The sequence below is a fragment of the Podarcis liolepis genome, assembly GCF_965112155.1.
Source record: "Podarcis liolepis genome assembly, chromosome: 6".
Lineage (NCBI taxonomy): Eukaryota > Metazoa > Chordata > Lepidosauria > Squamata > Lacertidae > Podarcis > Podarcis liolepis.
This window is the reverse complement of record NC_139559.1, coordinates 54,705,586-54,721,766: the sequence shown is the minus strand read 5'-3', so window position 1 is coordinate 54,721,766 and position 16,181 is coordinate 54,705,586. Positions and strand designations below refer to the sequence as shown.

The 16,181-nt window shown below is 42.6% G+C and overlaps 1 protein-coding gene and 1 long non-coding RNA gene across 3 annotated transcripts in view; one reads left to right on the top strand and one right to left on the bottom strand.

Moving 5' to 3' along the window:
- LOC310709733 overlaps window positions 1-5,002 on the bottom strand; it is a 72,709-nt gene extending 67,707 nt beyond the window's left edge. For both annotated transcript variants that reach the window (XR_014527653.1, XR_014527654.1), the window contains exons 1-2: window positions 4,885-5,002; window positions 3,186-3,307 (exon numbers count right to left, since the gene is read on the bottom strand). This is a non-coding gene — a long non-coding RNA (uncharacterized lncRNA). The remainder of the gene's footprint in view (window positions 1-3,185; window positions 3,308-4,884) is intronic.
- A 3,989-nt stretch (window positions 5,003-8,991) lies between these two features.
- SPATA6 (spermatogenesis associated 6) overlaps window positions 8,992-16,181 on the top strand; it is a 33,364-nt gene continuing 26,174 nt past the window's right edge. The window contains exons 1-4 of the mRNA XM_083509665.1: window positions 8,992-9,213; window positions 11,572-11,709; window positions 12,773-12,821; window positions 15,128-15,169. Coding sequence (XP_083365791.1) covers window positions 9,163-9,213; window positions 11,572-11,709; window positions 12,773-12,821; window positions 15,128-15,169 — 280 coding nt within the window. The 5' untranslated portion in view covers window positions 8,992-9,162. The remainder of the gene's footprint in view (window positions 9,214-11,571; window positions 11,710-12,772; window positions 12,822-15,127; window positions 15,170-16,181) is intronic.

Sequence of the window (16,181 nt, the reverse complement as noted above, 5' to 3'; positions counted from 1 at the left end):
TCATCAATGGTTCCTCTTCATCCTGGAGAAGAGTGACTAGTGGGGTGCCACAGGGTTCTGTCTTTGGCCCGGTCTTAATTCAACATCTTTATCAACGACTTGGATGATGGACTCAAGGGCATCCTGATCAAATTTGCAGATGACACCAAACTGGGAGGGGTGGCTAACACCCCAGAGGACAGGATCACACTTCAAAACGACCTTGACAGATTAGAGAACTGGGCCAAAACAAACAAGATGAACTTTAACAGGGAGAAATGTAAAGTATTGCACTTGGGCAAAAAAAATGAGAGGCACAAATACAAGATGGGGGACACCTGGCTTGAGAGCAGTACATGTGAAAAGGATCTAGGAGTCTTGGTTGACCACAAACTTGACATGAGCCAACAGTGTGACGCGGCAGCTAAAAAAGCCAATGCAATTCTGGGCTGCCTCAATAGGAGTATAGCATCTAGATCAAGGGAAGTAATAGTGCCACTGTATTCTGCTCTGGTCAGACCTCCCCTGGAGTACTGTGTCCAGTTCTGGGCACCACAGTTCAAGAAGGACACTGACAAACTGGAACGTGTCCAGAGGAGGGCAACCAAAATGGTCAAAGGCCTGGAAACGATGCCTTATGAGGAACGGCTAAGGGAGCTGGGCATGTTTAGCCTGGAGAAGAGGAGGTTAAGGGGTGATATGATAGCCATGTTCAAATATATAAAAGGATGTCATATAGAGGAGGGAGAAAGGTTGTTTTCTGCTGCTCCAGAGAAGCGGACACGGAGCAATGGATCCAAACTACAAGAAAGAAGATTCCACCTAAACATTAGGAAGAACTTCCTGACAGTAAGAGCTGTTTGACAGTGGAATTTGCTGCCAAGGAGTGTGGTGGAGTCTCCTTATTTGGAGGTCTTTAAGCAGAGGCTTGACAACCATATGTCAGGAGTGCTCTGATGGTGTTTCCTGCTTGGCAGGGGGTTGGACTCGATGGCCCTTGTGGTCTCTTCCAACTCTATGATTCTATGATTTTTATTCCTACTTTAAATCAGCTGTAAATAAGTCTGAATTTTATTAGAACAGTGCTTAGCCCTTCCCCCTTTGTCTTTTACTATTCTAAATCTCCTTTCCTAAGGCCTCTTGTGAAATAGGGAAAGAACAAGCATACTTCAGAATACCACTGTCATCACCTACAGTTTTCTCTCCATGGGGAAAGGCTATAGCTCATTGGCAGAGCATCCATTTTCCATGCAGAAGGTCTCTGGTTCATTTCCCAGCATCTGCATATGGGCTGGGAATATTACTTGTCTGAAATCATGGCAATCCACTGCCGGTCAGTGTAGACAATAGTATAAGGCAGCTTTTATACGTTTCAAATCTAAAAAGGTTCTAGTCTACCCTTGAAGATTCTGGAAATGACACACGGGGGAGGAATTATAAAAGGTGGGAAAGAAATACCATAAATAAATAAATAAATAAATAAATAAATCTTCCACAGCTGTTGGGCGGTATACTTGTCTTTCCTTATTGCAGTGCCAATTCTGTTCCCTTAACTTCTTTAGTACACCATGGAATTTGCAGGGAAACCAAATGCTTGTTTATACAGTTGTTGTGCTACCAACTTTACTGTGAAACATGGACCATTTATAAACACCATCTCAAACTCCTCAAAATATTCTATCAACAGTGTCTCTGAAAAAAATTACATATCACTTGGGAAGACAGGCAAATTAATGTCAGCGCACTGGAAGAAGCAAAGATCACCACTGTCGAAGCAATGATTCTTCAACATCAACTTCATTGGACTGGTCATGTTGTTTGGATGCCTGATTATCGTCTTCCAAAGCAACTACTCTATTCCCAACTTAAGAATGTAAAGTGTAATGTCAGTGGATAACAAAAGAGGTTTAAAGACACTCTCAAGGCAAAAAAAAAAAAGTAGTTAAACACCGACAACTGGGAAACACTAGCCTCCAAGCGCTCCAATTGAGAACAGCCATCATGGACTTTGAAGAAACATGAACTCAGGAAGATCTAAGATTTGGCAAATCCTCACTGTGATCAACTCCCACCCAGAAACCTATGACCCCACTGTGGAAAGATGTGTGGATCCAGCACTAGCCTCCAAAGTCACCTACAGACTCACTGTTAAGACCACATTCATGGAAGACAATCTTACTTGGCTACAAGTGATCACCAAAGAAGAAAGGAGTACTACCAGAGGACCAGGCACCATCAGATAATATTGAGGGCTCATTTGCCTAAACATCTTTTATTGGCATGAAGATGCCATTGTCCAACAATCCCCTTTTCCTATTTAAACAAGCCAGGGATAGGAAAATGTGATCCTCCAGATGTTGTACTCCTCTGACTCCCATCAACCTGACTATTGACCATGTTGTCTGGCGCTGGTGGGAGTTAGGACCTGCCAACAGGTTCCAATCCCTGATATAGGTTGGGCCAAGTTCCCATTGATAACATAGGTCAAAGGCATTTAAAATAGAAACACTCAGGAATAAGTGAAGTCCAACTTTCCTGGACATTTGTAGCAGACCTTATAATCATTTTTCTCCAACCTTTTCCCTATCTGATCTCCCCTCCCCCCCCCCTGCGCTTCAACATGAAGCTGCTGAATTGGAATTAATAAGCAAATTTGATATTATAGTATCTGGTCTCTAGCTGACTGCAGAAAGTAATTTCCCCTATTTAGGCGTTTGTATACATTATTGATCTCGCTCTTTCTAGCTGGAAATGGGTCTCTCTCACACACTGATTGAATCTTACTCATATGCTTGGACTCCATATTCATTTGTGTTCTGCTCTACATAGTACTGTAGCACACCTACTACTGTCTTTTGCATTGCTTCACTGTTGTTTTTTTAACCCACTTCTCCCCCCACCTTCCTGATATGGAAATTGGTAAGAGGATATATTAGTTATATTTAAAACTCTAGAGACCCACGTGTGTGGATGAACACAAAGGAAAACGGCTGGTCCCTGTTTTCAAAATACAGGGCTTTGCAATTTCTCTGGTGAGAGAAAGCCCACAGCAGAATTTAATTCCCATCATTAAGCAGTTTAGTGAAGTGTAGGAATACAGGTTATTAAACCTTACTTATTCCGTTCAGCTGTGTGAAGCAGCTAACCCCCTGTTTATGCCCTTTTCAATAAACAAACCACATACCAACAAAGTTTAAAATACTTACAGTTTCCAGGTCTCAGGCATGCATTTTCCTTCTGCAGCAGCAATAAAATAATGCAGGTAAAATACTTGGGAAGAACTACAACCATGTGCCTGAGGTTAGGAACCAAGATGAGACACATCCACCTGCATGGTACACAGTGAAGAGAGAGGAGAAGGAAGGAACAGGAAACAGTCTTTACTTCCTCCTTTTTAGGAGAAAAGGGGGCGTGACCTAACTGAGCATACTCTTTCAATTAGAAGACTCGTGGTCCTTAACCCCTTCATATACCAGCTAGCATATATGCATTGTTAGGTTTGACTGCTTAAATCTCCCACACTTTCTTCTTTTTATACTCAGTGTATATTCAGTGCCCCAGGCACACCAGTCCAAACCCTCAGTCTGCCATACTGGGAGGGGCTGGATGCGGCAGAGGCTCCCCACTGCTTAGCCTTGTCTGGATCCACCATTTGCTGCCATCAAGGGAGCTCTGTCCCATGAGAACTGGGCCTCTCTGTAATTTCATTGTAATATTTTCAATCCAGTACCTTCATTCATTCCCCACCCCAAAGCTGGTCTTAAAATGCATTTGAAACTATGTATACTAAAGTCCATGTCTCATTGGACCAGTCTACCAACAGGTATGAAGAGACACTAACATAATAAGAAGACTACAAAAAAGAGATCTGTGGTGTCATAAGGGCAAGCAGATATATTATGGTGGACTAGAGCTCACTTCAGAATAAACCTGTTAGTTTCCAAGGTGCCACAGGACTCCCATTATGGGTAACTTTAAATGGAGCTTCCCCACCCCCCACACCATAGCAAGAAAACTGCTTTGCACTAATGGAGTATGCATGTTTGAAAGCTGATTGGCAGGGGGAGCCTCCGTGCCTTCAAAGAGGCATGCTCCGTTCGTGTGGTTTGCTTTGAAAACGTTTGCTGAAATTGATATATTTTTTCTTTGCAGAGTTTCTGATGTAGCAAGCACTTTCAATGCAAATTGCTTCAAAACAGAGCTCTCTCAATTGCACTGGGGAATTCCCAAGCAGGAACTCACTAGTGCAGCTGATCCATGTGGGTCTCTCTGTTGGAGCTGATCAGCTGATTAGCACTGACATGGAGCCCCTCTTGCAAAGGGACCATTGGGAGCTCACTGTAGGCTCCAGATCATTCCACTGTACCTGCCCCACATGTGGTGGAGTGAGGCTACTAAGCATGTTTTGGTAAAAATAGTTTGCAGGCTAAATTAGGGCCTCTGCTGGGCCAAATTAAGCCTACCAATCAGCGTTTTATGACCCCCAATTTAACAGGGGGACCACATCCTAATGGTATGTCCCTGAGTTCACCTCTTTACTTTTTTGCATGCAAGTGAAAAGCTGCTATGTCTATGGGGAAAAGGAAAAGTATTAAAATAGGTTCAATATTCTTGACACATGTGATTGAGTTCTCTAACAAGGGTCCTGCAATAGGCTGGAATATGTCTTTGTGGCGAGTCTGTACAGATGACAATTATATATAATAAAATCCAGAGACACATTACCCATCATAACGTTGAGCATTTGGCAAGTATAAAGTCAATCCAGGAATGCTTTTGCCTATGCATAGCAGAACCCCCATTGCAAAAATCTGCTTATCTGATAAGTTCATATACTCTACTTTTAGAGGGAAATACTGTAATATCATGAGGTGACATTTCCCTGATATTGTTCCATAAACTCACAAATGCATTTCAAGTGGCAAAACCAAGATGCAACCATAGGAAGCGACAGCTCGATTTCAGTGATTGAACTTTCATTGGTGGTGTCTTGATTTTGCCTTGCCTGGCTCACTTAACGAGGAACCACTGAAAAATTACAGGGAAATGTCATATTGTGATGAATCTTCTGTTAGTTTCAATTTACTGTCTGTCCTCCAAGAACCTTCATCTGAATATAAATAGGACTCAAATTTCCAGATATGTGATGATCAAAATATTGAATGCTTTTGTCTCTTTCCCTCCCCTTCGCCATTATACTATATTATGTAAATGCAGTAAATAGATGACAGATAGTGCAAATGAGTGATAATGGCTGAGTAACTGTGTTTTTCATTAATTCACACAGTATGTGTGATTACCCAGCCAACACACATTCATGTCTCGTGTTTATGGCTTTGATGATTTACAACAGATAAAGGGAACCTGTGGACCTCTGGGTTTTGCTGAACTATAACTCCCATCAGCTGCAGTCACTATGGCCAAAGGTAAGGGCTTCTTGGAACTGGAGTCCAATAACATCTGGAGAGCCACATCTGAATTGCTTTATAATATAAATCACCCTCACGGTCTGAAGACACTCTGCTGAACCTGAAGCATTTATGAAGTGAAAATATGTGCATGGACTGCTGCTCAAAACAGTTTTAAGATATAAGTCCAGTATGGGGGGGCTGATGTCCCTTCAGATGGCTGATGAATGTATAATATAATATGCAAATGTGGAACACAAAGTGAACATGGTCTCTATCTGAGCAAAGAATATCAGTGTATTCTAAAACATGAGTTCTTTCCTTTTGTGCTAAAGCAAAAAGATTGTGTAAAAATACAGTTTGTGAATTCTTCTAAAACCCTTAGGTAATCTCCGTCCTCTAATCTCATCTATAATCTATCATTCTACCTTCCCTGTTTCATTACGCTTTGATAATGTGATTCATTTTGCTCCCACTAGAGCTAGTTATAATCTCTTTTCTTATAACATTCTGCCTGTCTTTGTTGGATTGTTTCATTTTAATGTTTTTGGCTTCTTCCCTTGACTAAACAAATTTGTACAAATTGCAGTTTGGTTACTGTGAAATGTACTATTAATCCGGTAATTAATTAATCAGGGATGAACAGATGAAATGCCATCCAAGATAAGACAAATGGTCCATCAAGTCTCATAGATTTTTGCTTTCTGTTGAGGGCTTTAGCACTTACAAAGAAATGTACTAAACTACAAGTAAACAGGCAAACATGGAGTTTAAACGGACAGGAATAATTTTTCACTTTTGTACCAGCATCTAAGGAAAATTGATATGCACATTTTTGCTTACATCAGGCTTCCACAACCTGATGCCCTCCAGTTGTTGTCGGACTCCTATCTAGCAGCAGCCCCAGCATGGCCAATGGTCACGGATGATGGCAGTTGTCCAAAACCTCTGGAGAGTATCAGGTTGAGGAAGGTTGGATTATACAAATAATTCAAAATGTAGGATATAGTGGATGATCAGCGCTCAGCTAAATCTCATTGAGTGCAATACTATTAGTAAAGACAGCAGTATGTAGGGCACAATAACCAACGTATTCTCCACTACTGCATTTCTTATTATTTAGACTAGCCTTCCTCAACCTTCAGATGCGTTGGAGTACAACTCTCATAAGCCAGCATTGCCAACGGTCAAGAATGTTAATTTGTTTATTTATTGTATTTATATCCCACCTTCTTCTCCAAGCTCACAGTGGTGGTTCTCCCCTTCCTCATATAATTCTCACAACAATCCGGTGTGGTAGGTTAGGCTGAAAGGCAGTCACTGGTCCAAGGTCACTAGTCCAAGTGACCTTCATGACCAAGGGGGGATTTGAACGCTGGTCCCCCAGGTCCTAGTTCAGTGATGGGGAGTTGTAGTCCAAACATCTGGCGGACTTTGGTTTGGGGAAAAGCTGATTTAGCCACTTGGTGGAACGTAAGAGCACAGTTTATTTGCAAGATATGAATAAACAGAATGGAGCTCAAACTCAGTGCAAGGTAGTGAGGAACAGGCAGCAGCAATATTGAGGCTTTCAGCAGCCACCATTGCCAGATATTACACAGTAGTGGCACACAAAGCATAGGTGTAAAAGAAATGCATGGACAGGTGTGGGAGAAGAAATGTCGACAACTTACTTCTTATATAAAGGGTGTTTTGGGCACCAGAGGCTGCTTCATTTGAAAATAGTGAAGCATTTCTGTTTCAACTAGTGCAGTAAGCAGTTTTCATGAGAATGCTAATGGGTAATGGGAAATAGAGGGCTTGACCTGGGCCACACAATTGCTACCATGTCAGTATAGTAAGGTACACATCATATTTTGTGCTTACCTGACCTGTGAGGTGACTTCCCCTAAACCACGGTTAAGGAACTATTGGTCCTCCAGATGTCTTTGATCTTCTACTCCCATCAATCCCAGCCAATGATGAGATATTGGGAGTTGGAGTCCAATTCCCCTAAAGGATCCAGTTTGCAGCTTAAGGGTGCAGTTTAGAGCTACCTCTCTCGATTACCAATAAGCATCTGAGGCACCATGTGCCTTTTGCCAACATCAACCCTGACCCCTTGGCAAGTTATCCCAGACAACATCCAAATTAGTTTGCTCCAGTGTGTTGTATGTAGGGATGCCTCTGATACTTCAAAGAAACTTCAGTTGCCCCAAATGCAGCTGTTAATCCACCCAAAAGACTCCCTGCTCCCACACCAATCTGTTTGACTGTTAAGGTAACAATCTGAGGCTCTTGGGTACTACTGCCCCAAGGCTAGGTGAGCAATCTGGGGAAAGGTCTTTGCAGTTGCGATTCAAAGGCACTAAAATGTGACAAGCAGAGGTTGGATGGCCATCTGTCATGGATGCTTTAGCTGAGATTCCTGCATTGCAAGAGTTTGGACTAGATTGTTGGAAATGAGATCCTTGAGATCCCTTCCAACTCTACAATTATGAGATTGTATTAGTAAATTGTTTCCTGATATCTTCCTTGTTTCCTGGTTGTATTTTATGACCTTTTAAAATATAATTTATCTATTGTGAGTGTAGGATACCTTGAAAATTCATATTCGGAGACGGAATAATTACTTTGATAATTAAAAGCCCAAAGTGTTGTGCCAACTCCAAGAGATTTCTTCCTGCATATGTAGCGCCTCTACCTCAGCATCTGCCACACAGCAAGAGTGCCAGCTGTTTGTAACGCAGGTCTGCATAACTCAGCGGATAGATTTGATTAACGACCGGTGAGGGGCAGTTTTCGTGAAGTCTGCAAGCTTATTTATTTATTGACATCCCACCGGAACTCCATCTCTTTAATGATTTTTAATCCCTGCTTTTAACTGGGTTTATAATCATTAATTCTAGTACTTTTATTTTATATTCCTGTAGTCCACTTAGAGGTTTTATTACAAGCAAGTTGTATACTAATTTTGTTCAAAAAATAAAATAAAGAAGTAAAACAGTGGGGGCTACAGGACAGCCCTGTAGACGTTGCTGGCCATGGACTGTGCTGGATGGGCAAGATGGGAGTTGGTTTAGAAGCCGCAGGTTAGCCACGGGATTAGGCACAATTTTCTGGTCCACCTCCGGTTTTTTTAAAAAAGGTTCTGCACAGGCCCTACTGAAGATTCATTACCCAAAACGTTTTAAAGCGCTTCTATGTAGGGGAACCCAATAAACTGATCAATCTCGGCCTTTATTAACTTCGGGTATTTACAATCCTTCCATCACCCAAAAGTCCCAAGACAGTTACAAGAACACACGTTTAGAAGGCAGATAATAGATTCAAAACGTCGCCATCAGTGAAATACATGTGTTTCGACCTTCCCTTGTCACACACATCTACCATGGGAGCTTTTCCTTAAAAATAAAAAAATCCCTCTTTCCTTCCCCACTCTCGCCCCCTACATGAAGGAAGCCAAGCGCTGCAATCGGAACCGGAAGTGACGGTCGCCGGGGGCTCTGAATTAATTAGATTTTCCTTTTCAAAATCCCTCTTTGCTTTTCAAAGCAGCGAGGGTTCCGTTAGCCACGCCCCCTCCCCACCCTCAGGGGCCCCGTTAGCGTTCCGGCTGCCATAGTTACCGAGTCCGTCCAGGGCGGGCGGCGGGCGGGCGGGGCCTAGTTGTGCAGCACGTCCTGTGTGGGGACCGAAAGGTCCCCTTCTCCGACCTCTCCACCCCGTGCCTCCCCACCCTGCGGGTGGGACAGTGGGGCCGCCTTTGCCGCCGCCGTCCTCTTCCTTCCCCATAATGCCGCCAAGCAAGGGCTTCCTCTGCGTTCTGGAGCTGCAGATCCGCTCGGTGAGGCGAACTAGGCGGCGGGGAAAGGGTTAAGCGCGCGCGGCGGGGGCAAGATGGTGGCCTCTGGGTGGGACACAGGGGGATGCGAGAGGGGAATGGGGGCCAAGATGCCATGGCGGAGGGGGCGCCTCGGTGTCTACGGGAGAGACCTGGAGGAAGCGATTTGGGGGAGCCTTCAAAGTTTTCTTCCTTTGTGGGGCTGCTCTTTCGCCTTCAGGTTCTAACACTCCTGCTTTAAAACGAAATAAAAAGCCTCCCCCCAATCATGAGGGTGGGGCGAGATGGGGGCGCACTCTTGATCTAATCCTGGCAGGGGTTTTTTAATTCCTCCTAACGGTGTTGGCGGAAATCGGGAGGGTGGTGGACCCGGTGCATGACTGATGCGCCTGGTCTGTGACCCACTTGCTGCCGCTGATGGATTTGTTACAAGCAAAGCTGCCCAATCAGAAAACGTGGTTCTATTTGATTTGTTTCTAAAATCCTGCCCCATCCAACTTTTTCTTTCCCCCTTTCTACTGACTGACGTTCTCGAGTACATCTGGAAACTTCATTTTGCCTCTTCTCCCCTCCCCACCCCCAAACTTCCTGAAATGCTTCAGTAACCGTTAGATTAAATCTCCTCCTCTCCATTTCCTCCTGACCAATTAGACGCCAGCGTTTTGCCTTTTTCGCAAACTCTGCACCAATCCCTGTGTGGAATGTGAGTTGGGCACATCTGGTGCTGAATGCAATTAATCAGCTGCTAAAATACTTGCAGGAGTGACAAGTTTTGCATGTAACGCTTGGGCAAATCATGGCTTAGTGTGAATGTGCAGGTCCCCAGAGAAAAGATCATGGTTGCTTTGCTCTTTCTCCTGTCCTCCAGCAGTTGTACTGCTGTGAGCTAAGCCATGGTTTGACTTAGTGTGCTGTTCAAACCTGGGCATGTGTCTCACTCCAGACAAACCACAAGCTGTAACTTTGTTCATGATGATGGTTACTTGTTTCCTGTTCTTTATTTGCTGGAAAGTTTGGAACACGGAAAAAAAGGGGGGAGTTCATCTTTCTCTGAACTCCAAAGTAAAGTTTATATGACCCTGAATCCCCAGATAAATGTTGGGATGCCCCATGTCATATGTCTCCATGATCCTGGGGGACTTTCCCCCTTCAAGCCCAACAATAATGGTTTTCATGTCTGAGAACTGGGGAGAGAACCAGTTCTAGATGGAGTCTCTTTCTACCTGAAGCAGCAGGTACTAACTTCAGGCCCAGGTGGCTTCAGTGCTTAGGAGTGTCAGGGATAGGCTGACCACAGTGACCTGTGCTCTGATACGATGCCATTTGAACCACTGTAATATGTTATATGTGGGACTTCCTCTGAGGACAGTGCGGAAGCTGCAGCCAGCACAAAATGTGACTGCATGGGTTGGGAGTTGTTTGTGGATAAACAATCATTTAACACTGTAGTACCAGCTCCCTTTCTGCCGGTCAGCCTAATTCAAGGTGTTGACTGTAATGTGTAGAGCCCTAAATAGGTTAGGGCCCAATTACTTGATGGAACATCTCACACATATCTGTCAAGTTGAGTTCTGCAATTTGGTAGTGTAGGATCTTGCAGTTTCACTGGTTGAAAGGGCCTTTTTACAGTGATGCAGGGGGGATCCACAGCCTTCTTTGTGGTGGCAATCTGCTGGTGGAACTTCCACCCCCTGCCGGGCATACAGCTGTCCCCATCTTGACACACCCCCCCCCCCCCCCCGCAATTGATGACTTTTAGAAAACTGCTTAAAACACTTCTTTTCACCCAGTCATTTGAAAGGTCTGTGAGTGGAATTGATAATTCTAATGCAGCTGCTGAGCTGTTGTATTGGTGTAATGTGATGCTTTAATTATGCTGAAATTGTTTTATTGTTTTATCTTGTGTGTTCATTGCCCTGGGATCCTATTGGATGAAGGGTGATCTATAAATGTAAACAATAAATAAACACGCATTTCAATATTGGTGTCATTTTTCTCCTAGCTTGAACTAAAAATTCAATACAGACTCTTTACTCTTTGATACAACGCTGCTCCTGAAAATGGCATTGCCATATCTAGTTTCCCCCCTCTCCTGCAACATGTTTTTCTTTCTTTTTTAATTGAAACAAAACTATATGAAATTACTGCATTATCATATCGATAGAAGTTTGTGTAGAAATACTTAATGTTGTGACATTATGATATGCTTCATTTCCTTGCCTGTGGCAGCTGCAGCCAAAGATGCTGAGCAGGAGCAGACAGAGAATTCAGTATAGGGATGCAGTTTTTTTAGCAGCAACCCCATGTTGGCATCAACTAGCTATACAAATTTTGTGACATAATTGAACATTGATCTTCCAGATAACATGTCCGGGAGTTACCCTGAAAGCCAAAGATGACCTTTACATCAGTGCCCGCATTCTAGGACAATATAAGAAGACATCGTCTGTTCGTGCAATATTTCCCCTTCTATTTAATGAAAAACTGATATTTGAAAAGGTAAATGTTCACCGTGTCCTGGGTATGACATTCAGTGCATTACTGGCATTTTGATCTAAGCACTACTTACATGGATGGAAAATGCAATGTACAAACAGTCGCATGAACAAAGGTTTCCTCTCTGCCTTAATTGTTTATTGTTAGCCCTGTGCACAGTTTCCTGTTATTCATACATGTCTGACTTCACACTGAAGTCAACAGGGAAGCCCACCCACATGGGAACTCAGTTCCTGTGTTCAAGTGTTAATTGATATTTAGGTTGGAAACTGCGTATTTTACAGTTAATAAGTTGATTCAAGAATGGTTGTAGGGCAGGAGTGTGACCCCTACATGTTCTTGAGGTGCAACTTCCAACATTGCCAGCTAGCATGACCAAGTGACCAGGGATGATGAGAGTTGTAGTCCAACATCAGAAGAGCTGCAAGTTCACAACTCTGTTGTAGGGTGCATATGTGAGTCCTTCCCAGTCTTGCATTATCCATAGTCTCCTGGCCTGTTTACTGTTCAGTGAAGGTAGCTATTCACAGGCAGTTTTTCAGACTCATGAGGTTGTACAGTGTCATGGCTTATGGCACCACCCACCCACACGGGTCTTTGTAGCCCATACAGCCTAGCTTGCTAGAATTAACACCACTTTCAGTCAGTTCTCACAAGTGCATCTTATCATGCACTCTAAAAGTGAGTTGATACTCTCATTACTCTTCATTAGTAAGTGCCTAATAAAGTAACCAATAAAGAATACCACCTCCCATTTGGTAGTAAGCAGTGGGCTTTTCCATTGTGTTGAAAGCAACACAGATTTACATTCCTGTTATTTATGGTTGAATATATGACTAAAGTAATACTGGAAAGGGCAAAAATCAGAGAAGAAAATGGGTTATTTCTGTGAAAAAGCTTATGTCTCTGTGCCAAATTATGAATCTTGGTTTTTGCTTTCTCTTTGAAAGAAATGAGTGCAGTTTTCCTTTTCCTTTCCTTTTAAAATTATGGTGGCCATATTCTATGTCCTTGTTATAGCTGAGGCCAACTTGTTCCATTTCATTTTCTTAAATTTTCATTTTAGGTATATACTGATGTAGTTGACCCAGGAGACCTTGTTGAACTATTTGAACGTAGGTTTTAAAAAACTTTTTATCTCTATTATATTCTTTGCATGAAATTACTTTAAAGTATAGAGTATGAAAAGCCAATGGGAGATTAGGAAAAAAGCCAGAATACAGTGGTACCTCAGGCTAAGTACTTAATTCGTTCCGGAGGTCCGTTCTTAACCTGAAACTATTCTTAACCTGAAACACCACTTTAGCTAATGGGGCCTCCTGCTGCTGCCGTGCCACCGGAGCACGATTTCTGTTCTCACCCTGAAGCAATGTTCTTAACCCGAGGTACTATTTCTGGGTTAGCGGAGACTGTAACCTGAAGCGTATGTAACCTGAAGCATATGTAACCCGAAGTACCACTGTATGGTTTTTTTATGAATGGTGAGAAAATGACAGTTGCAATATACTATAAAGTCACCTTCACTTTCTCAAAAAATAAATAAAAGAAAGTTTCAAAGTAAGGTGTGCCAAGGAAACAAAAAAACACCCTAAGTTAAGATGAGAATGTGTTTGTGTTCATTGGAATATCTCACTAAGTTTTAGATGAAAACCCATAGAATTAGTTTAATTATGGATTGCTATGTATTCAGTTGGGAATATTTTTGATAATCTTTTGAATAACTGGTGCTTTTGTAATTTTAAAATTCAGTGAACCTTTGCTCATTATCACACTTGCAGAGATTTGTCATAAGTCTAATCTCTGCCCCCTCCCCCGAAAAACACAAAATATTACTAGTCACTATTGAATATGAGAGAGAAAGAGAGTGAAAATAGGATAGCAAAGAGATTAAAGACAATACAAGAAAGCAAGTTAACAAAAGCTCAGGTTATCTTTTAATTCTGGGGAAATATAAAATGGTCATTTTGATGAAGCTGTGCAGATCATGGTCTGACCCATACCTGGGCCAAGACCACCTAGGAAACCCATGTATGCTTCATTAAGTTTCATAGAATCTTAGAATTGTAGAGTAGGAAGGGATCCGGAGGATCATTATCCCAACCCCCTGCAACGCAGGAATATGCAATCCCATATGGCAGAGCTTTCCAAACTGTGTGTCGGGACCTGTTAGTGTATCGGCTGCAGTGTGTAGGTGTGCCGTGTGAACGTTCTCCACGCTCCTCCCGGGGTTGGGAAGGGGTTAGTTTAACCTCCGGTTTGCTAATAGAACTGAATTATTGTGTCACGAACTGATACATGTTTAAAAAGGGTGTCACCAACATGAAAAGGTTGGAGAGCTCTGCCATACGGGGATCAAACCTGCAACCTTGGTGTTATCAGCACCACACTCTAACCAACTGAGCTATCCATGACTGAAGAAAGGTGGGGTATGTTAAATAAACAAGGGAGAAAGATTTAGCTAAATCTTGACTTGAAGGCTGCAATTGAATACTGCTACTTGGTAGCTCTGTCCCTGCCAACCTAGCAGTTCAAAAGCACACCAGTGCAAGTAGAGACATAGGTACTGCTGCGGTGGGATTTCCGTGCGCTCTGGCACGCGACACGGTGCCCTGTTGTGCCAACACTTTAGTCATGCTGGCCACATGACCCAGAAAGCTGTCTGTGGACAAACGCCGGCTCCCTGAGCCTGAAAAGCAAGATGAGCGCCGTAACCCCATAGTCGCCTTTGACTGGACTTAACTGTCCAGGGGTCCTTTACCTTTACCTTTAATTGAGCAGGTGTCAACTTTATGAATTACATGTCACTATATATGGAAATTATCTATGCCATATGCTTATGATAGCAAAACATATTGTAATCAGAACACCAGAGGATTTGAGCCTGCCTTCACACTTCAAGGGTGTTATACTGCCACAGTGTCTCAAATATTAGTCTTAGGGATGCAAGAGGTTTTGACTGTCTGCCGTGTACCATGACATCTACATATGTTATTTCTTCAGGTAGTACATGTCCAGTGTCTGCTTCAGTACTGTCTAACTGGTGGAATACAGCAGCCAATAGAACAACCAGCCAAGGGCATTCTTCCTGTTACCCCTCCAAAATGCCAGGAATAAAGATTTCACTTAAACAACCTCAGGAAGCAGCTGTTGTACCATATGTATCTGGATTATCTGATGTATGATAAGCTCTAAAAGTATATTAAGTGTCAGAGCAGTCAACCCATCTGCTCTTACAAGCTAAAAACTAGTATCTTCACTACTATTTCCCCCTTAATGTGTCCACTATCCATCTCTGCTAATCATTGCCTCATCAAAATTGTGCAAACCTTCTCTGTTCAGGTTAGAGAAAGTTAAATTGGTGTAAAGCTTTTCGTTTGCATCTCAAAACAACTTCTGACTATAGTTTTCCTCTTTTTTCTAGGTGACACAACAGTGCTTGAATTAATACAAACTGTTCCTCCAGGTATTGATAAATTCATGAATTATGGAGCTTTTTAGAGAAATTTTCATGAATGCCTAACATATTGCAGAGGACTCTGCTTCTCAGGTTGCAAACAGCATAGTTCTCAACTATTCAGAGTCAGCGTAATAAACCTTCCTTAGCTGTGGATCTTCCACTGTTGCATAGAATCACAATACACACTATCCTTACACCAGGGAAGATAATGGCCTCTTCCCTGCTTACCTCTCTGTGTTTGTCCATATGATAGCTCAGTTGGAGCGTAGTCCTGATAACGCCAAGGTTGCAGGTTTGATCCCCATATAGGATAGTTGCAACTCTATCATTCTATGATTCTATGATCTTCACTCTACAGTTTCCTCATGTGCAGAGCCTACAAAGGTGCATTTATATTTTAGTCCACAGATATACTAGAAACTGCCTTTCTAAACCACTTTTGTAAAATGTCTGATGAATCTCCATACTGAGTGTCTTGACCACCTGAGCCTTGGCACGTGGGTAAGGGGGAGCAGAGTGTAATGTTCTCCCTCATAAGATCCCTATGGCCAATACTCTCCAGAGTTTCAGGAAGGCTATAAAAGCCTTTCTCCTTCAAAAGTCTGTTTTGTTGGTGGGCTAAATTTTTTAGAGCAATCACTAGTTTACATTTGGTTGGATCCAGAATATTTTCAGTGGAACCCAATATCTAAATGTTCCCATGGGGTGCAGCCCTCTATGTCCAGGTGGATGGAGGATTCTCTTGCGGGACCTGGTGCGGGGGGGGGGGGTAGAGATTGAAAAAGGGACCACTGAAAATCATCTCGCCCTTCTGCCTCTAGTAGAATTCAGTTAGCAGACCAGGAGCCTGTGGTTGACAAATAGGAGTCGCTTCCATTTTCAGATGTCTGAGGTGTCATTCTGCTGCATCTGGGTTATTTTTATTGGTACTTTTAATTGAAAGATTGTTTCAAACTTGATTTATTGTGGAATTTTGTATCGTATTTTAAATTCTTGATAGTCTATTTTGTAGTTGTAA